The 16,649-nt window shown below is 42.3% G+C and overlaps 1 protein-coding gene across 3 annotated transcripts; it reads right to left on the reverse strand.

Moving 5' to 3' along the window:
• Positions 1-2,321: 2,321 nt before the first annotated feature.
• csnk2a2b (casein kinase 2, alpha prime polypeptide b) lies at positions 2,322-16,512 on the reverse strand. Of its 3 annotated transcripts, XR_014893105.1 has the most exons (13): positions 15,483-16,512; positions 15,016-15,127; positions 12,676-12,777; positions 10,541-10,591; positions 10,362-10,421; positions 9,477-9,560; positions 6,466-6,576; positions 6,274-6,375; positions 5,608-5,708; positions 4,336-4,484; positions 4,152-4,235; positions 2,885-2,968; positions 2,322-2,736 (listed from the first exon to the last, which is right to left on the reverse strand). XR_014893105.1 is itself a non-coding variant. In XM_085280493.1 (12 exons), the coding sequence occupies exons 1-11, from the start codon at positions 15,584-15,586 to the stop codon at positions 4,159-4,161; spliced, it is 1,053 nt and encodes a 350-aa protein (XP_085136619.1). In that variant the 5' UTR covers positions 15,587-16,512; the 3' UTR covers positions 2,322-2,968; positions 4,152-4,158. The 3 variants fall into 3 exon arrangements, 2 of the variants coding, with proteins under 2 accessions (XP_085136619.1, XP_085136620.1); XM_085280493.1 differs by having other exon boundaries at positions 2,322-2,968; XM_085280494.1 differs by lacking the exon at positions 10,541-10,591 and having other exon boundaries at positions 2,322-2,968.
• Between the last annotated feature and the right edge of the window lie 137 nt (positions 16,513-16,649).

Genomic DNA, 16,649 nt, shown 5'->3' on the forward strand with positions numbered 1-16,649 from the left:
TCCAGATTCTCAGAACCTTTTGATGTTATGTTTTCAAAAATGTTATATAGTGAAAACCAACAGATGAGGAACAGAAGAAGAAAATTTTGTCTCCCTGTTATCTTGTAACATGCAGGAAATTTGTGACTTTTCCTGTTTTGGGCACCAAATTGAGATTTGCATAATTTGCAAGTCATAACTCCCTGCAGCCCTCCAGATACAGGCAGCAAACATATTCCAGGAGCATGTGTTTTAACTATGACAAAGTCATGTGAATTTGAAGCAAGATCAGGGTTCTGCTGGCTAATCAAACCAATTTATTAGCACAGTATTGAAAAGAACAATAACAGTGTTTCAGATTTGTGATGGTGAGTGAGTGACTGCAATGTCAAACGTGTTGAATATGCAAATATTTACCATGCCACTGCTTTGAATACTTATGTATTTTTCAGCTTGTACTGGTTTTACTTTCTGCCACTTTTTTTGTTTTTTTACACAGAGAAATGCGCACACTTTCACGGACAACACCAAACAGCAGAGGACAAGTTAGTGACCAGGCTGCAAAAGATTAAGGCTCATACCCCCTCATCAGCTAAACAGTAGCAATGGGACTACATATAGCACTGTGCAAAACTTTGGAGCTATCCCTCATTTCTTTATATTTTGCTGGGAAAATTGGAAACCTATTGGAAATACAGCACATCGCTCCATAAGACTTGTTGTCACCGATTTACAGTCCAGTTCTTGTGTAATTTGGGATCACTAAGCCTTTTCTCCTTGTTTCCCTTCATCAGGAAAGGTTTCCTCCCATTTTTAAGGACACACTGTCCCCCATGCTGCAATATACCAGGTTTTTTGCTAATAGCTCTTTGAGAATCACCACTTCTAACTAGGTTACCTTTGGTATTTTTCATAAATTCACTAATGAAATGGGAACAAATTGTGTATTTTGTGACAACCTGAAAAGTTGCTCAAAACCACTTTAAAAAATACAAAGTCTGGCTCTTTGGAAGCAAAATGCAACGAATGAGGGGTTGTTAAAGGCCCCTCTTCTGTGGAACCAGCTTCCAGTTTGGATTCGGGAGACAGACACTATCTCTACTTTTAAGATTAGGCTTAAAACTTTCCTTTTTGCTAAAGCATATAGTTAGGGCTGGACCAGGTGAACCTGAATCCTCCCTTAGTTATGCTGCAATAGACGTAGGCTGCCGGGGATTCCCATGATGCATTGAGTTTTTCCGGTCACCTTTCTCACTCACTATGTGTTAACAGACCTCTCTGCATTGAATCATATCTGTTATTAATCTCTGTCTCTCTTCCACAGCATGTCTTTATCCTGTTTTCCTTCTCTCACCCCAACCGGTCGCAGCAGATGGCCCCGCCCCTCCCTGAGCCTGGTTCTGCCGGAGGTTTCTTCCTGTTAAAAGGGAGTTTTTCCTTCCCACTGTTGCCAAAGTGCTTGCTAATAAGGGGTCATATGATCGTTGGGGTTTTTCTCTGTATCTATGAAGCGCCTTGAGGCGACTTTTGTTGTGATTTGGCGCTATATAAATAAAATTGAATTGAGTTAAAGACTTTTATACACCAATATATGATGAACATGCAAAAGGCGTTTTATTGAACTGAAAATGTTTTGAGATGTCGTAAAACTAAAAATTTAATGAAGGTACCCTTTTCTTTGGTCTTTTTTTTTTTTAAACCCCAAGCATCAAATTTAATTTTTTCTATCATCTAAAAGTTTGTGTTACTAACTGCACAAACGTCCTCATCACTTCTGTTGATTAGCTCACCGACTTTTAGTCTGTGTCCTCTTACAACACTGAGTGCAGGTTTTCCATTTCCTTTAACGCACCCAGGACACGCTCGGTATCTCCTGAGAAGAGCTGGAGGCGGCGGCTGGACAGAGAGTCTGGGCGTTACCTGAAAGTTGGCCCAAAATGCTGACACGGAAGTAATTTGATTGCATGTATATTTTCCGTGTAATTTTGTCAAATGAAAAACACTAAATTTCATTAAATCTAATCAATTGGCAATTATTTGACATCAAAGAGGGCTTTGTATGACCCACAGTGCAAAATGAGTTCATCATCCCTAAAGTAACTTTAAAATACCTTAATATTGGCTTTTATCCATCAAAACTAAATGCACTACACAGTTTTTGCTCACATGTTGTTTTAATACCCAAATATCTTTGGTTAAAGGCCATCTTGTGTATTTTAGGTAAACTGGAACCCTTTAACTCAACCCATTTTCCTTTATTAACCAAAATATAAAATAATCATAATAAATGTCACGCCATATCAAAACAAATGAGCAGTAAAAATCACTCACAACGCGTGCAGTTCATCTAAATAAAAATCATTTAATTTTCATTAATATTAATATTATTATCATCGTCATCATCATCATCATTCTATCTAGAGAGAGTCCACCATGCCACTTTCAGATCTGGAGTAGTGCTAAGATGCCTGTCTGTCTGAAGGGGGAAGAGGGTGGGGAGGAAAAAACAGGAAGGAGACAGACGAGTTAGGGTCGGGGGCAGGACCTGTACAGGTTCACGCTCCTGTTCATTCTCCATGCTGATGCAAACAAAGAGGGGGGAGCTATAAAGGAGGGCTGGACAGAAAGAGGAGGAGGAGGGACTGAATTGTAGTTTGTCTTCACTGGCCAACATGAAACTGAGCTGTGAGGACAGAGACCAGCTGAGGGGGACAATGGGTGGAGGGGGTGGAGCAGCTTCAAGCTCACTGGTCAGGTCTGCTGGACAGGGAACCAGGACAAGCCAATCACAGACTGATACAGAGGAGGAGGGTTTATGTATACACGTCTGCATCTGTGTTTGTACATGTAGAGGTGTGCTTGCACTGATGTGTGTATCTGTGAGTGTGTAACTGGTCAGAGTTACTTTGATCCATTGTCACTGTACACTTGTCAAAGTCACTGTCACAACCGGGTACAAAGTTGAGGTAACAAACTTCTTTTTCCGCTTCTGTGAAGAGAGACAAAGAACGAGTGAGAGGAGTCGAATCAATTAAAGCAGCAACTCACGGACGTTTTGCTTCCAGGCTTCTTTAAAGCAGAAGACAGACATCATCAGGGAGTTATCGATGTATAACAAACATAAACACTGGTGTTGTGCTGATAATAAAGCCGTAACACGAGGATTTCATCGTTTGTAAAACCACACTGACAGCACGCTGCAGTTAGCTCATTCGTGACGGGCAGCTGTAGCGCCAATACCGGTCGCCTTCCACTTTCTGTTTCTGAGCAACAAGGAAATGAGGCACCTTCACGGAGCTTCACGATTGGCAGGCTTTATGAGGATGCCATTAGCTCACCGCATGCCAAATTAAATCACGATATGCTCATTATTGATAATCAACTTTGACTTTTCACACTTAAATTCAGTCTTGCAGACACCTGGATGAAACCTGACAATTAGGAGAATCTGAATTTTTGACTGAAACACTTTGTAAGACAATACCGATTCCTAATTAGTTACATATTTATCTGATTCTGAGGCCTACTACATGCCCTCAGGCCATCCTCCACCCCAAACGAGTTGCTTTAGTCCACCTTTTTCAGACACTGACATCACACAGAGCCAACCTGAGCCTTTCGCTCCTGGGGATTATCCTTGTGCAAACTCCTTGTTACCTCATTACTGAAGATTTTGGCCACGTTTAATGTGTGCATCCACCTTTTTCAGCTAATTTTGGATATGGCGGTAAAAGCACAGTGAGTTTATAAAGGGATTACTATTGCAAAAAAGTAATTAGATTACTGTTACTTTCCTGTAAGCACGTTGCGTTACTAAACTGTGATTTTGTTTGTCTCATGACAATGACACGACAACGACAGCGTGCAACGTCCATGGCAACAACGAACACGTGTGTAGATCAACAATGGATAATATGGAGTGTGGTAAACAGTACAACCATGCAGCGTTTAAAGCTCGGAAATACTAACAATACTTTGAGTTTGATTCCGTAATAAGTGACAACATTAACATCCGCTGTACACTCTGCGTGGGAAAAAACTTCTTTCTACAGCGAAAAATTAAACTTAAAATCTGAGCACACGTGAAAACTTCATCTGATTATTGTTTGGACTTCTGTGTGTGCTTTCAACTCCTCACGGATGACCTCTGATGATGTTCTTTAAGCCGTTACCTGTGTTTCATCGCGCTGTAGTGTTGCCACTGGAAACCATGTTGCTGTCAGAATTCGACAAAGACTGCTCCTTCACTACAGGGTCTGCAGGAGCGAGGGGAAAGGGAACCATGTTTAAAAACCAGAATATCTCTGAGAATAATAGATTTCCTTTTGATTTAGTCATTAAACCCAAAAAACCTACAGAAGTAGGGGTGCTCCATGGCCTCTGTGGCGGTCAGTCTCTGTTGGTGATCGTATCGTAGCAGCTTGTCCAGCAGGTCCAGAGCTTCGGGGCTCACCAAGTGCTGATTCTCCGTCTGCACAAACTGTTCCCAGCGCTTCCTGCTCTGCCTGCAGGCAAATGACGACAAACATGTTTCCATTTTTGGAGGCATGCTTCTGACTTGGTTCAAATCATAAAGAATAGAAGTTTCTCTGTACATGTGGGAGATTCTTCTTCTACAACAGCACCTTTCACTTATGGAGTGCCTCAAGGGTGCATCCTGGGCCCACTTCTTTTTTCATTGTATATGTTGCCTCTAAGTTTGACCTTTAGAAAACATCATTTTTCTTTCCACTGCTTTGCTAATAACATCCAGGCATATATCCTCATTCAATTGACAAGCAGATGCATGGGAGCATCAGTTCAGCTTTCTTAGCAACATTAAGTTCTGTGTGATGATAAATTTCTTATATCTTAATGAAAGAAAGCCCGAGGTTATTTGCTTTGGTAAATTTCACCCCTCAATCAACTCTTCTGACACGCCGAGTCATTCGGCTCGTTACTGTCATGCTGCTGTAATAAAAAAACAAACAAACCTGGGCATGATTTTTGATAAGTTTTTTTTTAAAATGGATCAACAAATAAGGACTGCCTCTATAATTTACTTTTATCAAATCAGAGTCACTGCCAAAGTAAAACCTTATCTCTTGCAAAATGACCTGGAAAAGGTTATTGATATTTTCAATCACTTCCCACCTGCACTACTGTAATTCCCTTTGGTATCGAACAGTCATCTTTGGTTGCAGTTAGTCCAGAATGCGGAAGCTTGCCTCTCTACTGGTATTAAAAAGCACAAACATCTCTTAATTGGTTCCCTTTCCGTTTTTGAATTGATTTTAAGATTTTATTGCTTACTTTTAAAGCTTTGAACATCACATTCATACACCTGTAAGTACTCTGAGGTCACCTACCCAGTTGCTCTTAGCACCAGGTCTATGGAATAATCCATCTCTCCATATCCGTACAGCTCAGATGGTACACACATTTAAATCTTTATTAACAAGACATTTATTCCTCTTGGCATTTGGATCAAGTGTAGCATCCTTATAGACAAATACATTTTATTTGTTTAATGTTTTGCTTTCATTTTATTTCCCTTGTTGTTTTTTTAATTTTATTGTCTTTTATGAGTTGATCGATTGTCTTTCTCTAGATTTTCATGTAATTTTTCTTGAGGCCGAGTGAACTTACTGTCCTAGGAGGTCCTTGAAGCGTGGGTCTAGCTCAATGTGGTATTTACGCAGGTAGCCGAAAAGCTCGTCTGTCCCCAGGACTTTGGCAATCCGCACCAGCTGGAAAAAACAACAGTGGAAGATCATACATGTCAGAGCAGACTTTTAACACCTTCCAAAACATTAAAAAATGTAACACACAAGCTTTAAGACAGTGGTTACCTCCATCTTTTAATATATAGTCTATGCTACCAAACTGTGGGAAACTCAGACCAATTACTGCATTTATTATGCCAAATTATGCTTCAGCGACAAACCCTGCCATTTATTGGTTTATAAGTTAGTGCCACATATGAAAACATCAGGACACTATCTCACTACATCGTCTATTAAACAGGTTACATTGTAGGCTCTACAAAGGTTCCCCACAGAAGTTAAGTTAGAATGAGCAACTGCACTGAAACCTTCTGGTAAAATGAGGACCCCTGGTGGTGAAAGGTTTAATTACATTTTACAAAAAGTAATTACAAAAAGTACCTTTAGCTGAGAAAAGGACACCACAAACAGCTGTGTGTTTGTGCCATGAGCCGAGGCAGACCAGTTTTTTAACGCAAGTGTGCATGGAATCAGTTTTTAATGTTTACTCTTTTGTCTCATCTCGTATAAAAATTCGTGTGACAGGCACCTGATCGTAGTTGTCTTGTCCGTGGAAGAAGGGCTCTTTCTGAAAGATCATACTGGCCAGCATGCAGCCCAGGCTCCACATGTCTAGACTGTAATCATACATCTGGAACACACAATCATCAAACAGCACTGCAGATGAGGACAAAACAGACATCTCAATTATCTGCATGTGAGAAAACAGTGTGCGTGTTACCTGGTAGTCCACGAGGAGTTCAGGGCCTTTGAAGTATCGTGAGGCCACTCTGACGTTGTACTCCTGGGACGGGTGGTAAAACTCTGCCAAACCCCAATCTATAAGACGTAGCTAAAAAACACACACAGCAGAGACACATCCTGTTAATGCAATTTAAGGGTAAATTGGGTGAAGTCACATCTATATCAGCCTGCTGCCCCCTACTGGACATCTTACAGTCTGTTTTTCTTTTCTTGTAATAAAGATAAACCTGCAGTCTGAATTTCTTTCCACAGAGAACTTATTCTGCCCAGCATAGCCTCCACTGAGCTTCACTGTTCCCTGCAGAAACTCGTCCTTGAAGTGCCCTCCAGCTCACTGAACAAAATGTGGTCTGTTCAAACCAAATACTTCAAATTTTGACTCCCTGCTGCCATTTTTCTGCTCTCAAGCTTTGTGTGTGTAGCTGAGTTTGAGCACTTTGTTGCCAGTTCAGAGAAAAGGCTTTTTGGCTGCAAGTCCACACTCTGCTTGTTCCGAACATCTCCACGTTTCAAGGGGAAGTCGGCTTTTCGTCTGCTGCACGCAGATTTCTGCATTTCAGCTTCACATTGCTGCTCATTTCCTTGTGGCACCGCTGGAAATGCCTGTGTGCCTTTGAGACGTCTTACTGACAGAGGATGACATCCTTTGGATATTTTTGTTATGCTAACTGTTGGCAACATTTTTTGATGAATTTGATTTCTGTCACTTCTGCAGCAACCCATTTTTTCCCCCTTCTGTCATCAGATTTTATTCCCGCGACGCTGCTGTTTCTGAGTAAACTCAAGATCGCAGTTCGACCTACATAAGTTGCAACATTAAAAACCGAATTGTTTTCAATCAGGAAACAGGATCTGCTACTGCTTTCACACAAAGCACAAAAAAAACCATGATGTAAACAAATAAAACATGTAATTTCTTATCTGATATATAAATATTACTGGCTTTAAAATGAAAAATATCAAACTAGTCAATGATTCCTATTGTGAATACATTATTAGAAAGCGGGCTTTCTGGGGCATTAAATGTATTTAACTTCCCGGTGAAGGCTTGTTAATGCCAAATGTGTCAGAGTTAAATATGGCTTTGCTCTGAGCATACAGGACTTTTAATATTTTGATGACTTCGTCAGTCTCGCTTTGGAGGAATTTTGGCCTTTTCTTCCGTTCAGTGTTGGTTCAATGCATTTGCAGGTATTTGTTTATGCATGGCTCTCTTAAGGTGCTGACACAGCATTTTAATCAGGTTGAGGTCTGGACTTTGACTGGACCACTGCAGCACCTGGATTCGTTTCTTTTTCAGCAATCCTGCTGTGCTCGAGATCATTATTCTATTCCAATTTGGGCCAAATTGACAAATCGCTTCACATTTTTCTCTCCCACTGTTGCCAAAGTGCATATGCGGTATTTGTCCTGATATGCTTGCTGTCTTTGGTTTTCACCAAATGTGCTGCTGCATGTTGTGACCAAGCATTTTCACTTCGATCTCATCTGTTCACATTCAACTTTACAGACCTAAACCATGCTGCGATGTTCTTGTTTTATAGAGAACATCCTTTCCTACAGTGGCCCTGAGACGTCAAATATACCGCGACTTAAGAAACCACCAGAAAATAGACAAACACTGCGAAAGCACACGAAACACAACAAAAGTTGAATTTAGCACAACAGAAAGTGTTTCTCGGGACACAATAACTTGACGGTCCAGCGGCAGAAGTGACAGAAACAAAAAGACTCAAAGCAGAAGGTTCAACCGTGCTGTGAATGAGAATAGATGCTAACCCTAACCCTTTGAATCACATATTCATATAATACTGTACATACATGTTTGCCATTAGCTGTTTACTGTTAGCATGCCACTTCCGCCACTGTTCTGTAACGTTATTTGGTCCCCAGAGGTTTGTGAGCTTTTACAATTTTTCTATTTGCTGGTGTCTTCTTATGTTGCAGTCTGTTTGACCTCTCAGGGCCACCGTACTCTCTCCTGGTAACACTTCCAAACAAGCCACACCTGATTCAATGTTTGTCTAATTGCGCTGTCATGAACTTTAACCTTTAATATGCTGACTGAGGCCTGTAGACTGAGATGTAGCCTGTGGGTTGCAGGTGCATTCATACACCCGAATGCTCCAGACCAGCACACTGCAAAAAATGTCTGTTTTAATAGAAGCGCTCCCATTTGCTGATGACCACTCAGGTGCATTCTGTTACTTATCCTCGTAATTCATATAGAATTATTTATCCTGTTGCTTTTAAACAATTATTTCCCCTGTGGGATCAAAGTATCTATCTTCATGTATTTAAAATAATCTATAACCAGTGTGGCAGCGAGCTGCCTAACCTTAAGTCACTAAAGCTGTGAGCAGTTAAAGCAGACCAGTTTTTGATTTGTTGTGGTGTTTGTGCTGTGCTGATTAGTGGATTTCCTTTCTGTTAGTGTTGCTCACTCCTCACGCTGGAAGTGGAAGAGAGACGAGAGAGACGGAGTGCCTTTCTCGGCACTCGGGAGCAAGCGACTCTCGACAGAAAATAGATCCATAGTCCTTCACATACACGTAGGACTACATGCTGTCAGAAGTAACCGAGAGAGTTGGAAAGGTCTTGTTTTTTTTAAGTAACATCATAACCTATAAAAAGTGACCTGAGGCATCTGCAGACTGATGATCATAAACGCTTTAATTATCTGATTCTAATAGCTAATGAAAATGCACCAACAGTGTGCAGTGAGCCTGACATTTACGTAGATGGAAATTACATCTGTGTTTATTTTAAGGTTCTCATGCCTAATGCACTCGCGCAGGGACGCTGCGTATTTGAAAGCCCACGCTAATGCAATAACAACTGCTTTTCAAAATGGGAAAAAAAAGAAAAAAAAAAAGAGAGATAACAAAAGATGGGAATGAAAAGCCGTGGTGAAAATAACCAGTGAGGGAGGGTGAGTGTGGGGGTGTGAGGGGAGAACAAAATAAGACTACACAGAGCACTGCCTACCTTTCTCAACTGGTGGTCGATCATCACATTGTGAGGTTTGACATCACGATGCATGATTCCCATACTGTGACAGTAGTCCAGAGCCTGACACACACACACATACACACCAACATAAAAAGGTATTAAAGTGCTTCTTTTTTTGGTAAACAGAACAGATTTTCAAGATAGCATTTCTAAACTCACTAGTTTTCTTTAGACAGCATTAATTATTTCTATAACAGAAATATTATAGACAATATTATTAGCCCCCTGAAAAACAGACCTTTTCATTAAGCCATAACAAAACACACTGCTGCGAAATGACGTCCTTTAAATTGGTAATACTCAAAGCTTGTAAAATTAGGTTAATCATCAAATTTGTAAACAGTTTAAAACTTTAATGACCTAAAGAAAGTTTATATATACTGCAGAGAGACACTGCTTATATTTGGAGGAAAAGCACCGTCCCCACAGCGGAGGTTGGCGAGTCTGGAACCGGGAATCTCGTCGAGGTGGAAGTAATCAAGAAAAGGAAGAAGGATCTGTGAAGATTTTCAAAGAAAACCTCAAGCAGTCAGGAGTGAAACTGGGTCTGGGTCATCGCTTTGTCTTCCTACACAACAGCAACCCAAAACATATGTAGCTCCTGATGAAAAACGAATTCTAGAAGACCAAAGTGACCGTTACTGACTGGCCTGCACAAAGTCCTGACTTGAAATCTGCGGGGTGAACTGAAGCCCAAGGGCCGTGCCAGAATACCATCAGAACTGGTCAGGAGACGAGGGGGCTAACAATACTGACACTGGTAGTTTTTGGTTTTTGTGAAATTATTTTGTTTCTGTAAAGTAGAATAATGTAAGCATCCAAAACAAAACTACGATGTTTGCTAAAGCTGAGATGTCTCACCTTCAGTAGTTCATACATATAGAAACGGATATCGTAATCTGTCAACTTCTGGTACAACTCCTGCAGGGGGAGAAAAATAACACAAATAAGCACTGAGGTTTGCTGCTCTTTCAGCCTTACTGATTGCAGCTATGAGAGACTTGGCACCGAGCAATGAAGGAAAGAGGCGAGGATTGTACCTTGAAGTCTGTGTTATTGATGCATTCAAAGACGAGTGCTGGCGTTCTGGACTATACAGCCACCACAGAGAGCATGAGAAGGGTGTGGAGAGAAATCAGGAGGAAAAACAAACAATTAACACCACAGAGAGAGAAATATATAAATCAGGAATACGCTTATTTCTGATTCAATCACCTGATAAACCAGTGATTTGGCAGCCCCCACCATGTGATTTCAACCCAAACGGGACGAACGATACAACCATTTGAATCATCCCTGATACTCAGCCGTGCACTCAAAAAGCTGTGCATACAATGATCATTTTCTAACCCAATGAAGTTCACAGGAACAAACAGACAAAGGACCCCGCAGGGTTCCCACCGCTGCACTGGAACAAGGCCTCCTGGCTTAGTCAGAGCATTTCCACTGCCTAAAAATATCCTTCCTTCCTGGTCGGTTGATGTGTCCCAGCTCAGAAAATTGTAAAACGGAGATATCCAGTCTGGTCGTCGCGGTGGATTTCAGATTGAAAACACAGAATATAGAAACAAATAAGTGGTCAAATGATAAAACTCCTGTAACTTCTGTTGACTACAAAACAAAAATTAAAACGCCACAAATTTTAGGTCCGATGGGAAGCTGAGAGCCAAAACAATCACACGGTAATTACAGCAAAACTGGAATTATAAGATTACTTTGTTTCTCGTGCCGACACAGAGTCTATCATTTGCTAAAGACAACGATGTCGTAAGGGGCTTCCTGCAGTATTTGTCATGCGAACAAACAAATGCTCAGGTGAGCACACAATGGCACAATAAACCAGCGATCCAGGTGCTAAAAAGAAAAGTTGCAGTTCCTCAAATGGCCACTTGAGGCAAAAACAAAAGAGAAGCAATGATTTCACACAGCTGGCCGTGTTAAAATATCCAACTTTACAGCAGCAGGCAAACAAGCTTGCTATGACGATGGCCCTTTATGATGACTGCATGGAGGTTATTTAATTATTTTGTTTTATAACTCATAAGTTTTCATTAGACTGATGTACAGAATTTAGCATGATAGAGTTCCAGCTGAAGTGTAACTTCCCAGTTTTCAACTGCAATGCCCCTGAAGTAGGATTTCGAGTCAGAGCAGCGCATTTGTGACTCGCTAAATGAGCCGTACGCAGAGCATTGATCAGGCACTATCCGTGAATGTGCTGCAGCACCTTTTTAAGCACAAAAAGAGCCCCGTGTTGTATTTCTACTGACGCACAAAGAGCTCGACCTCACTAAGGAGCAAAGCAAATCATGTTTTCCTTGATTTTCCAACTTCACTACTGGAATACAGTTTGAGAGTAAAGTCACTCCCAGCTCAACCATCCGTCTTCAGAGGCAAATGAAACGCCACAACAGCCTCGCTTTAGATCATTTTCGTCACCAAACTGAACGTCTTCACCTCGTCAGTGGTGCTAGTGCACTTATGAGGCGAAGCAAATCATCCTTTACATGCATTTCTGTGTGATGCAACCAGAAAACCTACAGTTGCATATTTCTAACCACAGCAGCTAGCATTTGCTTCCTTCTGGCTCAACGCCACCCCAAAAGAAAACAAAACAAGAGGGAACTGGCTGTAATAATAATAAAACAACAGTGTGAATACCTATGGAGCTGAAACATACTACAAAATCTTTTTGTACCATTAGGTTCACACTTCTCCACTCACCGACAGTCAGCAAATGCAATTCACCAAGAAGTGCAGCAATTTTCCAAACATACAATGGGAAGAACAACATGGCTGCCTTGGAAGTATTCAAGGTAAACACTGCAGCCTCTAAACTGACACCAACTTGTAGCTTAAAAGAAATGGTTCCAGTCAACCCGGTTTACTCATTTTAATCTGGGGGAAAGTAACAGTGAGAATGGCGCATCCCTTATTTGGCTGACATTAAATCAAAGACCTAATATAAATGTAATTATTCACAATGCTGTGAGCTTGGGACAGTTTGTTTTCTTGAGAGAATGACGGGGAAACAAAGAAGGCAGAAAGACGGAGCTTTAATCTAGTAGCTGCATCTCTGGCTGACATTGTGGCTGCTCATACTCTAGCCCTAGTTTTACATCTCGATTCATTTTGACACTTCATAAAAACATAAACATGCTATTAGCAAGCCTACCACTGGGTCTTTCACTGTGTCCACCAGACGGATGATATTGGTCCCTCCTCGCAAGTTCTCCAGGATTTTGATCTCTCGCTTGATCTTCTTCTTCTTGACAGGCTAAAACAAGCATGAAAAACAAAACAGCCAGATTTAATAAAAAGATTTAACAGAGCAGTCTCAGAATAAATGAAAAACAGCAGAGGAAAAGATGTCAAATCTGAAAGGTTTGCTGCCCTGCTGCTTCTTCTCACTCCCGCCTCATATCTGCTGACTCTGCTTGCACTGTCGCTGCTGCTGCATTCTTCAGCATCTCTTAGCTTCACTCAGTCTGAGGTTTCCATTTAAGTGACTGTCAGCTAATCCTCATCTGTCACAGGCATCACTCAATTTTTTTTAGTGGTTAGACCTCTTGCACTTAGTCATATAGTTGTTTAGTAACCATGTTAAATAGTGACTACTAACTGTGACAAGACAAAAATGAATCAAACGCAGGGTCTACAGCTAAAAATCTAGATATTTATGCTGTGATCCGAGCAGAAAAAGAAGACTCTACTGGCTGTTTTTAAGAAGGGCTCAAATGACTTGGATATGTGAATGTTGTGTACTCAATTAGCTTAATCCACCAGTAGTGAGGCAGCAGTAATAGAGCCAGTCAATCCAAGCCGGTTGTAGTGTTCGCACCACCTACGTCTTACAAATGGAGCTTTGTGTCAGCACCTAATTTAAGGAGTTTGGTTATTTCCCATATTTGCCTTTATTATTAGTTATATTTATTACTGATGTGATGCAAATGTTTGGCAGTTCTCTGCAGCACAGTAACCACACGTCATCATCCTGCTGGAACCAACTTCGTTAATCTTCATCTGGGATTTTCCAAAAGCAGCAGGGGGCTTTGCTCGCTGGCTTAACTGCAGGGCTGCAATTAGCTCCAGATCAGCAGTGATTGAGTGACCCAGAGCTGCCATCACTGGCCCGCTAGCTGTTTAGGCGATCGGGCAGAGCGGCCCAAGTTTGTTTGTTTTTTTCCATCTGGCAAAATGTTTGTCAGGAAAAAACTTTGGACTCTGATGTTGGAGTTTTTTTAATCACTAATTCAACAAACATGTAATCTAAACTTGACAAATGCAGGAAAACTGGAAAGCTAAGGTGCATCTATTTTCAGCTTACACGGTCTCAGCGCATTAGCAGGGTTTAAGACAAAAAATAATCCTTTCACGCTGCCAGAATTTTAAGAATTATGTCTTTGGGTTCATTTAAGCAGCTGGGATGAGAGTCAGCAACACCACGACTGAGGCCAGGTTTCTCTACTGCAAAATGATGGGGGAAGAGTTCCCCCCCCCCAAGCGTGGTAGGTGCCTTCCTTTGGTGGTTTTCAGGGCACGCACAACTGACCTAAAACTCGCTGGAGAAACTCGACATCTCATCTGGTCTGGGAGCGCCTCAAGATCTTCCAGGAGGAGGTGGAAAATGTACTCAGGCAAAGGGATGTTTGGAATAACCTGCCTAGCCTAGCAAAAGACTAATTATTCAGGAAATACTCAAGACTAAAAAAAACTATGTCTTCATTATTCATTAATTTAACAATTATGTATGCAGTCATACATCATCAGCTGGTCAAACTCTGCTTTGAGGTTTTCTTAAAATTCACAGTAATTGAAGCAGAAATCTCCACGGCCAAAAACTGCAGTTCCTTAAATGGCCACTTGAGGCCTGTTCCAGAAGTAAATCGATCCCAAAAGGCTTCCATGTTAAATTACCAAACTTTACAGCAAAAATAAGGATGTTTGCTTTGTGCTACAGGAGACTGTTTTGTTCTCAAGAGCTAAAATCCATTTTCATAACAACTATATAGGGGTGAAATGCACCTCAATGCAAAGAGCTGTAGCCAACAGCTCTCTCACCCTCATTTGTGCTGTTGGTTTAGGAGCATTTTAATGGAATGCTCTGATATGGATTTAAATGTGCTATAACAAGTTTATCCCTGAGTTTTGTTGAAATTGTAGTATTTAAGTACTAAAAGCTACTTTTAGCTACTCCCATATTCACAAGGGCTCACTACAGCAGGTAGATCCACATATCTGACTTAATGCAATGCCCGAGAGATTTTTATTTCCTGTTGGGATCGAACTCAGGATCTTTAGCATAGACAAATGCATACACAATTACACAGAATTCTCCCACCTTTTATATACAGTCTGTGTATTTATCTAATAGCTTTTCACAACTGGTGGTATGGTAAGTATAAGGCTCTATTGCAGATATATTTGGCAATAAAATATTATTAAATAATAGTTATTCTTTAAAATGTAATAAAAATGCCCATGATGGCAGTGCTGTCCCAATCAATCTGCTCACCTTCAGGATTTTGACCACCACCTTCTCATTGTTGGTGATGTTGATAGCCTCGAACACTTCGCTGTACTTCCCTCTGCCCAGCTTTCGAACCAGCTGGTAGTCCTCCTGGTTGCTATAGGGACAGCCAGAAAAACAGGAATATGAGGAGAGAGGAATTTTTTTCCAGATACATACAATTAAGCCAGTCTATAAGCTGATTCTAAATGTTCTACCCGCTGACTTCTGGTTCTGATACCAAGCCAAAATGTTATACAAGTCAGGCTGGATAGGTGAAAGAGATGGAGGTAAGGAGGAGGAAAGTGTCAAACAGTGAAGAACAGCAGGCTTGAAGGTCGGGAGACATGGTGTCATCACACCCTCACAGCTAAATGTATAATAATAGACGCCCATCTGCCATATTTCCCCTCCACAGAAATCCCTTATCATACGATTATCATGCACGCTGCAGTAATCAGAAATGTCCTCACTTCCAGTTGGGTACGTGGGCCTCGTAGTCCCAGTACTCGCGGGTCTTCAGCGTGTTGACGTCTGCGTACACACGGGCTTTGCTACCGGCCACCGGACCCGGCATGGCGAGACCCGTGGCTCGGGTGCCGTGGGGCGCCTGTCACGGAGATCTGCTGGGATGTGGATGGCAGACTAAAATGGGGGTGGGGTGGGGATGCGGGGTTGTATGAATGGGGATAACGTGTGTGGGTGTAAAGCGGAGCTGGCCAGCCAGCTATCGTGCAGAGATAAGCAACCAGAGTCAGAAAAGTGGAGGCAGGAATGATGAGAAAACCAGGGATGTCCGCCGGGAAAAGCCGCAGTCACTGCCCGCCGAGCAGCACTCCTTGGTGGGGTTAACAGAAGCAGCAGAGACGGGGAGGGGGTGGTGGATCTTGGAGTGATTAGCAGCTGAGGTTACACACAGGGACGGGGAAGCATCGGGGCACTGAGGTAGAGAAGAACCGAACCCCTGAAAGGCCACAGAGGGGGCTGGAAAGGAAGTCGGTGGTCTAAAAATTACGGGTCTAAACTCCGAGGCTAACGTTGCTCTTTGCGGGCCCCAAATCCGAGGAGAAACAGGCGGCCTTCCTGCGCTGGTCCGGGAATGAGGGGTGCCCACCGTGGGCCGGTGTTCGCTATCAACCGAAAACCGATGTGATGGATCGACAGCGGGGATCGATCTCGGGGAGAGGAGGGGGTGGAGTAGCGGAGAGATCGATGATGTTAGCTAACGGTAGCCTGCGATGCTACTTGAGCGCGAGGATGTCGCACCGACGGGGAGCGCTCGGCGCCGTGCACCACCATCGGCGGAGACAGCGTCATGTGCGATCGGCTGTGCGGGGTAAGCAGCGTCTCGGAGGCCCGGTGCCACACGCTCACGGAGACCCCACGATTCAAGGGGATTCTTCTGCACCTGCGGACCTCCCCTAGTCGAGAGCGCAGGGAAGGGAAGCGGATTGCGATTGAAGAGGCGCAAGAGAGCCGCCCGGATGTGAAAGCCGCTGGCTGCCGGGGTGAAAATGAGGAACGAGACCTTCCAGTGGATAGCCGGGCCACAGCGCCCCCTGGTGAAAAGGATGTGACGGATTTCTCAACTATTTAAAAACGGAGTGCAAAAGTAAGTAAAACAAAAACAAAAACAAAGC

The sequence above is a fragment of the Mchenga conophoros genome, linkage group LG7, assembly GCF_057382185.1.
Source record: "Mchenga conophoros isolate Kocher_MC1m ecotype Shallow Benthic linkage group LG7, M_conophoros_male_GT1.1, whole genome shotgun sequence".
NCBI classification, from domain to species: domain Eukaryota; kingdom Metazoa; phylum Chordata; class Actinopteri; order Cichliformes; family Cichlidae; genus Mchenga; species Mchenga conophoros.

Bases quoted from the DNA above. Each gene is read 5' to 3' on its own strand.
- csnk2a2b (XM_085280493.1), bottom strand. From the start codon at position 15,586: ATGCCGGGTCCGGTGGCCGGTAGCAAAGCCCGTGTGTACGCAGACGTC. The intron at 10,592-12,675 runs GTAGGCTTGCTA...GTGGCTGTATAG, and splicing joins ACACAGTGAAAGACCCAGTG to TCCAGAACGCCAGCACTCGT. The intron at 6,376-6,465 runs GTAACACGCACA...TGTGTGTTCCAG, and splicing joins AACTCCTCGTGGACTACCAG to ATGTATGATTACAGTCTAGA.